This window comes from Molothrus ater, chromosome 11, assembly GCF_012460135.2.
Source record: "Molothrus ater isolate BHLD 08-10-18 breed brown headed cowbird chromosome 11, BPBGC_Mater_1.1, whole genome shotgun sequence".
Lineage (NCBI taxonomy): Eukaryota > Metazoa > Chordata > Aves > Passeriformes > Icteridae > Molothrus > Molothrus ater.
In genome coordinates, this window is record NC_050488.2 from 9,378,641 (window position 1) to 9,392,007 (window position 13,367).

Genomic DNA, 13,367 nt, shown 5'->3' on the forward strand with positions numbered 1-13,367 from the left:
CTTCTGTGAGTGTAGCCCTGCCTGCCAGTCCTGTTGTGGGGGCACCAAAGCATCAGGAGTGGTTGGATGCCTGCTGCCCACAGAGGCAGAGCAGTAGGTACTGATCTCCAAATGGGGGTAATGCAGTTGTTTTCCCTTATTCAGCTTCTTGCCTTGTCTTTTGCTACCATGTTGCTGACTGACAAGGAAGGGTGGAGGGCAGCAGCCCTTGCTAGGGGCACAGCCATCATTCCTGGGGTCTGCCCAGCATCGCTGCTCCACATGAAGAGTTTGGCAGAGCTGGACTCACAGTTCACTTCCCACAAGGTACATGTAGCCTCAGCTGGCTCCCAGCAGAGCTGCCCCGGCAGCCAGCCCGGGCAGGGAAGGGTTTAATGGTCTGTACCAAGTGTAATGAATCGTGCTTTGGCTGTGGATGTGTGCTCCCAAAGCTCAGCCCGTGCCTGCAGCTCTGGGCTGCTGGGATGGCAGGGGTTCTGCAGGGGAGGACAGCAGGCACGGGGCAGAGCACCAGGTTGGCAGCAGGAAACTGGTGTCTGCTTCTGGCTCTGTGCCAAGGGAGCCAGCCAGGCCACGGGCACAGCCCTGCCAGGGCAGGGGTGTAAGTGCCAGGTGCAAGCTGTGCCACTCCAAACATAGGGATGGCATCAAACTCAGCTACCTGCAGAATCAGGGCCAGCACTGTCCCAGCTCCTGCCTCTTTGGCCTGTGTCTCCAAAGTCCCCAGGCATGTGGTCTTGATGTGTGCAGTTTGCACACCTGGCTCAGTTGTGACACATAAGGGCTGCCAGTGCTCACTGGTGTGTCCCCCAAGGTGGCTCTCCTGTGCCCCATTGCTCTGTACAGCACATGGTTTCACGTGCCCCTGTGCCAGCCTCGGCTTGCTTCCCAGTGCTGCTGAGGCTTGTTGTTGGCCATGATGTGCTGCTGTGGTGAGATGTTCACCTGGCACTTGCCCTCAGTGACACAGCACAGGCTTTGCTGTGCCAGGCAAACCCAGCAGTGGCAGGACCCGTGGCTTTATGTGCCAGGAGCCCAGACTGCAGAGCTGGTGGCTCCCATTGGCATCCATTGCTGTGCATGGGGTTGCTCACCCTGTCCCAGCTGCACAGTAGCGTAGCACCCTCTGCCCCAGCACCCTGCTGCCACTGCAGCCAAGGGCTGGAAGAGCTGGGGGGCAGCTGGCTGGGGAGTCCAGCCAGAGAGATGCACCTGCTGCACAGGAGAGGCCTTCACCCATCACAGGGAATCAAACTGCAGCATGTGAACTCACTGTCCCCAGCCTGCTCAGCAGATCCTGCTCTCCATGTAGGTGAGACACTCGAGATTGTTGGCTGTAATAATGCACAATTAGAGCAGTGTCTCCTTGTATTGGTGTTTTTATTGTGGTGCAACACTGAGGTGTTGGTGGCTGGCGCGGGGGGAGTGACACGTTGCCTGTGACCTGCGCTTCTGCTTTATTGTCTGGAATGATTCAATTACAACTATTTTGTGGCAGTAATACCCTGATAATTTTCTCCTCCTCCCCTGAGCTGTCAGCTGGGTAATTAGAACAAATAAACTTGAAAGCCTTCATTACTTTTAAGAAGTATTGCCTCTCTCCTGATTTGGTTTCCTGATGGCACAGCCCCAGTTTGAGGAGGTGTGATGTATGATCAGCCAGCATGTTCCTGTTGCACGTGAGTGATGAGCTGCTCTGCGTTAAATGAGGTTTCTTGGGTGAGCTGTGTGCAGGGCCAAGGCTGCTCTGGCACTATCCTAACAGCACTGAGAGGGCTTAAGTGGATAATTAAGGGTCTGTAGGGGACAACATATATCCCCCAAGAGCACAGTTATGCCCATGGCTGGAATGGCCACAGCCCTGTCAGTGCTGGTGCTCACCACCCAAGAGGTGTTATGTGGTGGTTGAGGAGTTAATCACAGCAGCTTACCCATCCTATGGAGCTCATAAATTACCATGTTGGCTTCTCCAGGGGTTAGACATCCACATTCACTGGGTGTCAGCCTTGAGAATTGTGTAAGCACCAGGGGAACTTCTCTGTGGCACATGCTGAGCTGCAACTGGCCCCCACTTTAGGGAATACCTGGTACGTCCTGTCATGTCCTACAACACATGGTCAGCACATGCAACAGGGCAAGGACAAGCCCTGCCTGCTCTGCCCACCCTGTGGCTACCCCAGTGCTGGCCAGGCCTTGGCTTCTGCAGGTGCTGGGAGGGCCTCTTTGGAGCTAGGATATGCATGGAGGCACAGTGTGTCCCATGTATGCCCTGCCCTTCCCTGCCCCACCCTAAACTCCCCCCATCTCCCAGATTTGCTCTATTTTCCTCCCTGACATGGTTCTTTCTTCCCTAGCATTTGCCCCAGTGTGCCCTCTCCTTCAGCAGGACGTGGACAAGGATGTCCCTCTACCATGGCATGTGAAACACTAATGAGAACCTAAAGCCTGTTATGAGCTCCAGTGGATTAGGATGAGATATTAGTTGATTGAATCAAACCAACAGCTAAATTATGAGGATGATGCATTAATGAATCACCGTAATGCAAGGGCCTCAAACTGAATTTTCCTTGGAAAAATATAAGGTTGGTTGTTGGTTTTTTTTCATATCGGGGATGCAGGAAGCAAAATCTGCAACTTTCCCCCTGGTGATGGTGCCACACCTTGTGGGTGTTGGCAGCTGGAGTCTGTGTCAGGGAAGAGTGGGATAGCCGAATTTGTACCATGCACTTGGATGCCCATGGGTGGGGAGCTGGGTGGCAGGGGCTGGGCTGGGCCACCACTTGCACCGCCTGGAGGAGCGGGACACAGGGACGCCTGTCCTCATTCACACAGGAAAGCCCATCCTTGCAGAGATCCCCAACGTGGTGCTGCTGCCTCATGGCCATGGGGGGTGGAAGGGGCCCGTGGGGCTGCCAAGGCACGGCAGTGCCTCCTGCCCGACCTGCCTGCTGGCACGCTGCTGCCTCGCCCTTTGTGCCGGCGGCAGGGCAGCCGTGCCCGCGGGCTCTGCTCGGGCACGGGGCGCAGCCTGGCCCTGGGGACGCTGGCGGTGGCACGGGCACCGTTCTGGCCCCGGGTGCACCAGCAGAGCCGCAGGGTCGCTGGGCTCAGCAGGTGCGTGCAGTGTGCACGGTGTCTCGGTGTCCGCGGGCGCTGCAGCTTTGGCAGGGATGCTCCGGGAGCCGCTCACCCGGGGCCGGGCGGTGCAGCCCCTCGCAAAGACCCGTCCGGCAGCGCTGAGCCCGCGGGTTTGCTCGTGGGCGGCACACGCCGCTCCAGGGCCGGCAGCGGCCGCCCCGCAGTGCCCGGCACGGAGCCGCACGTTCCGCCCGGAGCGCCCGGCACGCCCGGCCCGGCCCGGCCGCCCGCGCTCAAGATGGCGGCGCAGGGCGGGCGGGGGCGCGGCGGGGCGGGGCGGCGGGAGCCATGTTGGGGCTGCGGGAGGAGCCGCCACCACCCCCGGCAGCAGCGGCGGCGGCGGCGGGGCAGGGGGCGGCCATCGCCGGCGCGAGCGGGGGCGGCGCCGAGCCCATCGCCGTGCGCCCGGGCCGGGCGGCGGCCGCCGAGGCACCATGGCAGCGGCGGAGGAGCCGGTGGCCGCCCCGAGCCGCTCCTGCTGCCGCCGCCGCCGGGAGCCGCCGCCGCCGCCGCTACTGCTGGTGCTGCTACCGCTCCTGCTGCTCCCTTTGTTCCCCTCCGGGCTGGGGGCCACCGCGCCGCCGCCGCCGGCAGGCTGGGGACCGGCAGCCCGCTGGGGCTGTCCCGCCGCCGTGCCGTGCCGGGCGCCGGCCGTGCCCCCGGGGCTGCCCCCGGCGCCGCGCCGCCGGTCCCCGCCGCGCTGCGCGCCCCGCGCCGCCCAGCCGCGCCCGCTGCCCTCGGTCCCGGCGCCGGCCCCGGGGCGGCGGGGCCGGCGCGCAGCACCGAACCGCCACCCGCTGTTCCCCCAGTACAACTACCAGGCGGAGGTGGCGGAGAACCAGCCGGCGGGGACGGCGGTGGTGGCGGTGACGGCCCAGGACCCCGACGGGGGCGAGGCGGGGCGGCTGGTGTACTCCATGGACGCGCTGATGAACAGCCGCTCGCGGGATCTGTTCAGCATTGACCCGCGGGCCGGGCTCATCTCCACCACCCAGGCCCTGGACCGCGAGAGCATGGACCTGCACTATTTCCGAGTGACGGCCACTGACCACGGGGCACCGCGACTCTCTGCCACCACCATGGTGGCCATCACTGTGGCTGACCGCAACGACCACGACCCCGTCTTCGAGCAGGGCGAGTACCGGGAGACCATCCGGGAGAACGTTGAGGAGGGATACCCCATCCTGCAGCTGCGGGCCACCGACGTCGACTCCCTGCCCAACGCCAACATCCGTTACCGCTTTGTCAATGAACGGGCTGCCCATGACATCTTTGAGATTGATCCCCGCTCCGGCCTCATCACCACCAGCGGGCCGGTAGACAGGGAGAAGATGGAGAAGTACTCACTGGTGGTGGAAGCCAACGACCAGGGCAGGGAGCCAGGACCCCGCTCCGCCACTGTCAAGGTCTACATCACGGTCCTTGATGAGAATGACAACATCCCTCAGTTCAGTGAGAAGCGCTACATTGTCCAAGTGAGGGAGGACATACGGCCCCACACCGAGATCCTGCGTGTCACTGCCACGGACCTGGACAAGGACAACAACGCGCTGGTACACTACAACATCATCAGCGGGAACAGTAGGGGCCAGTTCTCCATTGACAGTGTCACTGGGGAAATACAGGTGGTGGCCCCCCTGGATTTTGAGGTGGAACGGGAGTACGCCCTGAGGATCCGGGCTCAGGATGCAGGGCGTCCTCCTCTTTCTAACAACACTGGCATGGCGAGCATCCAGGTGGTGGACATCAATGACCATGCCCCCATTTTTGTCAGCACCCCTTTTCAAATCTCTGTCCTGGAGAATGCTCCCCTGGGCCACTCTGTCATCCACATCCAGGCCGTGGATGCAGACTACGGTGAGAACTCCCGCCTGGAGTACAAACTGACAGGGGTGTCGGCTGACACACCCTTTGTGGTGAACAGTGCCACGGGGTGGATCACAGTCAGTGGGCCCTTGGACCGGGAATCGGTCGAGCACTATTTTTTTGGGGTAGAGGCTCATGACCATGGCTCTCCGTCTTTATCCGCCTCGGCCAGCGTCACCATCACTGTCATGGATGTCAACGACAACCGCCCCGAGTTCACCCAGAAGGAATACTTCATCCGCCTGAACGAGGACGCGGCTGTGGGCACCAGCGTCCTCAGCGTCACGGCAGTGGACCGGGACGTGAACAGTGCCATCACGTACCAGATCACAGGGGGCAACACACGGAATCGCTTCTCCATCAGCACGCAGGGAGGGCTGGGGCTCATCACTCTGTCTCTGCCGCTGGACTACAAGCAGGAGAGGCGCTATGTGCTCACGGTGACGGCCTCTGACCGCACCCTGCGTGACAACTGCCACGTTCACATCAACATCACCGATGCCAACACGCACCGGCCTGTGTTCCAGAGTGCCCACTACTCCGTGAGCATCAACGAGGACCGGCCTGTGGGCAGCACCGTGGTGGTGATCAGTGCCACGGACGATGACGTGGGGGAGAACGCCCGCATCACCTACTACCTGGAAGACAATGTCCCTCAGTTCCGTATTGACCCAGACTCTGGGGCCATCACCCTCCAGGCACAACTGGACTATGAGGACCAGGTCACCTATACATTGGCTATCACTGCCAAGGACAATGGGATCCCCCAGAAGGCAGACACCACATATGTTGAAATCATGGTGAATGACGTTAATGACAATGCCCCCCAGTTTGTTAGCCCTCTTTACCAGGGCGTGATCTCTGAGGATGCACCTCCCTTCACCAGCGTGCTCCAGATCTCTGCCACCGACCGGGATGCCCACACCAACGGGCGAGTGCAGTACACCTTCCAGAACGGGGAGGACGGGGATGGAGACTTCACCATAGAGCCCACCTCGGGCATCATTCGCACCGTGCGCAGGCTGGACCGCGAGAGCGTTCCTGTCTACGAACTGACTGCCTACGCTGTGGACAGGGGCATCCCCCCTCAGAGAACTCCCGTCCACATCCAGGTCACCGTTCAGGATGTGAATGACAATGCTCCTGTCTTTCCTGCTGAAGAGTTTGAGGTCCTGGTGAAGGAGAACAGCATTGTAGGCTCTGTGGTGGCCCAAATCACAGCTGTTGACCCGGATGAGGGACCCAATGCCCAGATTATGTACCAAATTGTGGAAGGCAACATCCCTGAGATATTCCAGATGGACATTTTTTCTGGGGAGCTCACAGCCTTGATAGACTTGGATTATGAGACAAAATCCGAATATGTGATTGTAGTGCAGGCCACCTCTGCCCCTCTGGTCAGCAGAGCTACAGTCCACATCAAACTCCTTGACCAGAATGACAACAGCCCTGTTCTGAAGAACTTCCAAATCCTGTTCAATAACTACGTGTCAAATAAATCCAACACCTTCCCTTCAGGGGTCATAGGGAAGGTCCCAGCGTATGACCCAGATGCATCTGACCACCTCTTCTACTCCTTTGAGCGGGGAAATGAGCTGCACTTGTTGATTGTAAATCAGTCGAGCGGGGAGCTGAGGCTGAGCCGCAAGCTGGACAACAACCGTCCGCTTGTGGCCTCCATGCTGGTGACTGTCACAGGTAGGGAGTGCAAATCATTGAATCTTTGGTACAGTACCTTTGGGGGGCTCTGCGAGGTCCCTCTGGGGCAGCCCATTGTGCATTGGGGGTGGGGACTGCTAACAAGGTTTGGACTGGGGGTCCATTCCAGACAGAGAGTTCTACTGGAATGGTGTGAGGAGTGGCATGGGAGGCAGGCTGCTGAGCAGTGCTCCGTAAAGGGGCCAAGGCTGGAAATGGTCTTCAAGAACAAAGCATCGTTACTGAGCTGTGAGATCGCTTCTGGCTGCTAGTGAGGCACCTTTGGAAGTGTTGTAGCCAGCCAGACTGTTTGTGTCCCATGGGGTGCTGGCCCATGAAAGAGGCAGTTCCCAGGATGGCCAGGCTGCTGGCCCAGGGGCTGGTACACTGCCTTGCTCCCAAGCCCAGGTGGCTCTTCCCTCTGCCGGGACTGAGTGCTTCCCTGGCTCTGCACAGGAGGGAGGGACTGAGCTCATTGCAGAAGGAGCCCTCTTAAACACCCATCTGCCAGCAGCAAACAGTTCAGTCCGGACTCTGGCTGTGGCACCTGCCAGCACTTGCTTTTCAGGGTGGCTTCTGAAGCCTAGTACCACCTTTCTGCAGCCAACTCAGTGTTCAGGGGACAGCTGTGACAAGCATGAGTGCAGTGCCTGGAACTCTTGCATAGTGTTTTGTGTTGGGGTGTCCAAATGCAGATGCTAGCTGTAGCTAGGGGTGGCTTTGTGGGGTGTTGGGTGCCCTCAAGCCCAGCTGAGGTCAGGACAAAGATGGACCATGGGCAAGCAGGGTTTGGACCTGGAGCTCCCAGAGCCTGAGCTTTGCCTTCACCGCTAACCTTTCTTAGCATGATCTGAAATGGAGGCATCTGTCCAATGCTGAACCATGGAGTGGCTGCAGGAGGGAGGGCAAGAACCCTCTCTGGAGGGGCCAGGAATTGGCACTGAATTGCCAGGAGTGCCTGGGGAGCCTGCTCTAAATTGTGATGCTCCCCTGGCCATCGGCTACCAGCTGCCTTCCCTTTTAGCTCTCTCAGTCCGGCTTATTCTGTGAGAGGAGGATTTCTTTCAAAAGATGGAGTGAGGGCTTTAAAAGGAGACCTGTCCAAGGCAATCCTGCATGAGCAGCAGCAGCCTGGCAGTGGGCTGGGGCTCTGTGGGGGTAATTGTAGCCGCAGGGCTGGCTGAGAGCGGCTGCAGCCCCTTGCTGGAGGTGGGGGTGGTTTTGACCTTTCCAGCTTCTGCCCCAGTATGTTTATGCAAGCCCTGCCTCCTCACACACTTAACCCTGCACAAAGGCAGGAGACAATCACATCCTGGAGTCCTGTATGAGCCGCCTCGTGGCAAGGGGGCCCTTGCAATTAGAATGTCGTCATCTTCCAGCGGGAAGGGAGAATGGGAGAGGTGTGCTCAAGGAGGGGAGAAGATGGAAGGGGAAGAGCTGTTCTGGCAAGGGAAGTGAGATGCTGGGAAATGAGCCTTTTGTTGGCTTTTATATTGGCTGTGAGGTGGAGGTCTAGTTTGGTTTTTCAGTCTTTGTTGTTGGAAGCCCCCCGCCCAGCTGGCAGCTCCGCGGCCCCGTGCTGTCGCTGTGTGCAGAGCAGGGTGGGTGTGCAGAGCTGGCAGCCAGGACAGTCAGCCCTGGCTGCATTGTCTGCCCCAGACACTGCCTGACAGAGCACCTCCCTGCTGCTGGGAGACAGCAGGAGCAGCTACGTGGGTGCCCCAAGGGTCAGCATCCTAGGAGGCCACTGAATCCCTGCCTTAATGGTGCATTTCAGGGAGGCTGAGTCCCCCTAAAACACAGGGCAAGGGGCCATTTTGCCTGCCTGTGAGCTGTGTGTATTCTTAGCTCAGCCCCTTGTAGGAGGCAGAAGACTTGGGTCATCACAAACCAGTGCCTTTCCAGCAGGGCTGATAGCCTCAAAACTGACCTCAGCTTCTCACAGGACACTTCTGGCTGCTAAAATCTGCTCTTGGCTGCTGAGGATGCAGGACAGTGGGATGGAGGGGCTGTCCATGGCCAGCAGCACTCTGAAATCAGGGCAGTGTGAGAGACCGACATCACGTTGACTTCAAACCATTTCAGACTGGTTTCTCTGGGCTTGGTGGCAAGTGTGGAGGCTCAGGTGCAGGAGAATGGCATTCATCTTCTGTGCTGGGTGAAGGTAGCCTGATTTACTTTCAAGATCTCTTAACTGGTAAAATATTATCAAAATGTTGAGAGGTCTGCCAAAGCCCTTCCGCAGCAGTGAGGAATGTTCACTATACTGATACCCAGCTCTTTCCTGGCTTCTCTGTCTGGAAGTGTTTTACTGTTCCTCACCTGCAAACATGAAAGTCACCCTGTCTGTCCCCAGAGCACCCTTGGGTGCACTTCTGGGGTGGCCATTTCACTCAGAATAGTGCTTTTGCTCTCTTGGACACTGTTGCTGCCACTCAGCAGAAGAGGGCATGGAGCTCTTCTTTAGCTTCGTTGCTTTTAAAGCTGATAATTGTCAGTCTTGGAATTGCAAACACAATGGCTCAATACTGTCCAGCACAAGGGTTAGAGCCCCTTGTCCCTTTTCCTTGCTCCATTCCCTGTAGCTGTGTTTCTACGACTCCTCACTCTGCTGCATGAATATTCACCAGGCACCAGCTCTGCAGCCACAGGATTTAATCAGAAAGGCTGAGCATTCGTGATTAAAATGCCTCCCATGGGGGGTCAGTGCCTCCAGCCAGCTTTGGGCTTTCTTCTGGTAGCTTTATTTTTTTTTCTTTCCCCATTTGCAGCGGGTCATTCTCTTAACCATCTGCTTCCCTCTGCTTGGAGGGGGGAGGCAGCCTTGGGTGTGATGCTGAGGTGGGACAGTGTTAGAGGAGGGTTTACTGAGGAGGCCTGTGGGGCCAGGCCTGGCTCCACATTGCTCTGGGGAACTGGGAAAGGGATGCTTGGCTGTCCTGCCTTGGGCTGGGTGATGCCAAAGACATCAGGTACCTTCCAACTCACTTTCTCCCCAGGCACAGGTTCCTTGCTCCTGTGAGGCATTACTGGCCTCCAGCCTGCCTCAGGATGCCCTCAGCATCGTGTGAGCCAAGGCTTAATAGCAGCCATAAATCAGGCAGAAATCTGCTGGGCTCTGAGCAGCCCCTAGGGAGAGCAAGAGCTGTCCCCAGGCCTTGTGGCTGCTTCTGGGTGAACTGGGAGCTGGAGAGGAGAGGGGAGGGAGCTCATGCTTGCCTTGACCAGAGAGCCAACTGAGAGGAGGGGACAAAGGGAGAGGAGAGGGGAGAGAGCTGGGACATGACCCAGCTGTGTGGAGAAGGGAGCTGGTGTCAAAGTGATGGCATCCTGGGGTACTGCCTCACCAGGGAGAGCTGCCAGGCTGGTGGTGGCTTGGGGAGCATCTTATGCCAAGTGTGACTTGTGGCTTTCTTCACAGTCCTGCCGCCCAGGGTCGGGGTAGTCTCAGCAGCCCATGAGCCTCTTGCAGAGAGAATGTGCCTTGGGGAATGGAGGTGGTGATGCCAGTTCCTTGCCCTGAGCCCTGACAGATCTGGATACCCTGGCATGTCCAACCAGATGCTGAGTGGAGCTACGTTGTTGCTGCTGCTCATGCTGCCCTCTGTGCCAGAGCAGGCAGGGTGTTTTCACACACAGACAGGTGCTTTCTCACCTTGCTTCCATATGGGCTGGGAGCAGTTTGACTTCAGAGAGAAGCAGCCCCCCTTTCCTGCAGGAGATTAGCTCCTGGGTGACTGCACTGGCACTGGCTCCCCCAGCCTGGAGCCAGCCTTATCTCCAGAGCACCAGTCCCTGTGTGCAGGCTGCTGCTTGCACAGGAATTTGCAGGGTCACTAGAAAGCTTTCACCTTCTGAAGAGTAGAGAGAGGTGAAAGAAAGAGAGATGTTTCAATTTGTAAATCCTCCTGCACTGCAAACTTCAAACAGGGCTGGGGGAAATCAAAAGGCTTTGCAGCACAGCAGCCAAGGGAAGAGAGGAACAGTGAAGGCAGCTTTGTATGTGAGGCTTGGAGCTGGGGCATGGATGAGGGATGTGCACACCTGATCCTGGTCAGGGATGGGGCTGGCTGGGGTGCCAGGAATCCTGCTGCTCCTCCTTGCACTGAGTTGGAGCAGGTGAAGCACAGAGGGGAGGTTACAGCAGGGCTTGGCATCCAGGATTAGTCATGGAGGTCACTGTTGAGATGTGCTGATGTAACTGTTGTGTTGGTATGATGATGGAGAGCCAGTTTTCCAAGGAAATGTGGGGGTTTAAGGCTCTGAGGTGAATGTGGGGTGGGAGGTGGGAAAAACAGGTGGCAGCTGTGTGCTGCTAATGCCCATGGGGCACCAGCATTGGGGTGCTGGCAATGGGCTGGAAGGTGGATTGCTCCGTTTCAAGAGCAGTGAGGTTCTTGATGAGCCCCATCGAACATTTCTGGGGCCCCCAAGGTTGGCAGAGTCTTGCCTTGCCATGCTGAAGTCTGGGTCTGCCTGCTGGAGCCTGTGCTGGAGCCCAGAAGGAGGGGACCAGGTGATAGCAGACAGGCTTCTCCCAGCCAAAGCTGCTATCAGAGGTGTCTGGGGTATCCTGGGGTATCAGGATCCACTGGGTCTCTGGGAGCTGGGTAGGTAGGGTGGGGCAGGGGCCCATGATCACAGATCTGCCAGGATGGAAGCTGCAGCACTGCCGTTTGGGCTGTGCTGTGGTGCCCCTGCAGCCTGAGCCGCTGGCCGGGAGTGCACCCGATGTGCCGTGGGTGAGCTGCTGCTGCTGCTGCTGGCCAAGGTGCTGAGAGAGGAGACAGGCGTGCTCCGAGTGTCCCTGCACCTCCGAGTGTCCCTGCACGCTGCCCTGCTCCTGCCTGCGAGATTGCTCATGTGGAGCGCGATCCCAAAGGGAAGGAGTTTGTTTCCAAGGAAAATAGAGATTAAAGAGAATTAAACAAACCAGAGATGGGCTGAGAGAGGAAGAGATGCAGAGCAGATGGTGAGAAGGGGGGAAGCAGGGAGACCAGCACAAAAGCTCGGGAGAGCCTGGAGGAGAGAGGAAGGAAATGGCAGGAGAAGAGCACAGGAAAAGGCAGCATGGGGAAAGCAGGCAGGGCACAGCAGGGAAGCAAAACACCCCAGGCCCTGGCATCAGCTCCTGTGTTTGCCAAACCTCCTGCTGGGACTTCCTTCTGTTCCTGAGCACCTTTGTTCCTCAGAGCTCAGTTTGCTGCCAAGATCCAGGACAAGGAGAAAACCTGAGAGTTCTTTCAGTGGAGAGCCTGATGGGGGGGAGAAGGTGCAGCCACACCGACCACTCCCCCTCCATCCCAGGTGGCTCCCTACGAGCCCCTGGGGCTGTGGCTCCAAGCTTCCTTACCCAGGAGTCAAACAGTGGGGCACAGGGCTCTGCCCTGGGCTGGGAGGGAGGAGGCCTCCAAGAGCAGGCAGAGACCTGCAGCATGTTCCTGTTGCCTCCCACAGACGGGATCCACAGCGTGACAGCTCAGTGCGTCCTGCGCGTGATCATCATCACGGAGGACATGCTGGCCAACAGCATCACCGTGCGCCTGCAGAACATGTGGCAGGAGAGGTTCCTCTCCCCGCTGCTCTCCACCTTCCTGGAAGGAGTGGCCACCGTGCTTGCGACGCCCAAGGAGGACATCTTCATCTTCAACATCCAGAACGACACGGACGTGGGGGGCACGGTGCTCAACGTCAGCTTCTCAGCACTGGCGCCCTGGGGCGGGCGCTACTTCAGCTCGGAGGAGCTGCAGGAGCAGCTGTACATGAAGCGCATGGTGCTGACAGGCACCTCCATGCTGGAGGTGCTGCCCTTTGACGACAACGTGTGCCTGCGGGAGCCCTGCCAGAACTACATGAAGTGCATCTCCGTGCTCAAGTTCGACAGCTCGGCGCCCTTCATCGCCTCCCGCTCCACCCTGTTCCGGCCCATCCACCCCATCGCCGGCCTGCGCTGCCGCTGCCCCCAGGGCTTCACCGGGGACTACTGCGAGACAGAGATCAACCTGTGCTACTCCAACCCCTGCCTCAACGGGGGCATCTGCACCCGCAGGGAGGGGGGGTACACCTGCGTCTGCCGCCAGCACTTCAGCGGTGAGTGCGGGGCTGGGCCCTGGGGGAGGGCTGGGAGCGACCCTTGGCACTGCTGTCACCACGGCAGGTGCTCTTCCCACCAGGGCAGTGGGTGTCACAGCCTCTCTGTGCCTGCAGAGTCCAGCTCTGCTCCCAGCTCTGTGTTTCCATGGTGCTGCGTGTGCAGGGCTGAGGTTGCCATAGAAATCTGTCTGGTAGGGAGTTGGCATGGAGGACTCTTGGGGACCCTGGCCATCACTTTCCACCCCTTGTCACAGAGAAGGAGGACTAAGCTAGACTAGGCTAGGCTGGGGCACAGGAGGCTTCTTGGCTGTGCCCTATGCTAGGGGGGTGATGGGCTCTGGGACGATTGGAGTCCGTCTGTGGTTTCAGCCTGTGCCAGTGTTCAGCTGGTCTGGCAGAGGTGTGGAGTCACACTGGCCCCATGTGCAGTGGTTGAGCTGCAACACACCCAGAACAGAAGGGGAGGCTGGGCCCAGGTGCCCCACCAGGCAGGATCTGATCCAGGCAGATCTGGTCCTGGCTGGGGGGGCTGGCAGGGGAATCCACAGTCCAGCCTGAGTCTGGTTGCTGCA

At 58.8% G+C, this 13,367-nt stretch overlaps 1 protein-coding gene across 3 annotated transcripts in view; it reads left to right on the forward strand.

The window, feature by feature from the left end:
* The first annotated feature begins 3,572 nt into the window (after nucleotides 1–3,572).
* The window catches only part of CELSR3 (cadherin EGF LAG seven-pass G-type receptor 3), a 31,306-nt gene continuing 21,511 nt past the window's right edge, over nucleotides 3,573–13,367 (forward strand). For 2 of the 3 annotated variants that reach the window (XM_036390846.1, XM_036390848.1), the window contains exons 1-2: nucleotides 3,926–6,702; nucleotides 12,160–12,792. In XM_036390846.1, coding sequence (XP_036246739.1) covers nucleotides 4,056–6,702; nucleotides 12,160–12,792 — 3,280 coding nt within the window. In that variant the 5' untranslated portion in view covers nucleotides 3,926–4,055. Of the gene's footprint in view, nucleotides 6,703–12,159; nucleotides 12,793–13,367 lie in introns of all 3 variants that reach the window. The other variant, XM_054515995.1, reaches the window with a different exon arrangement.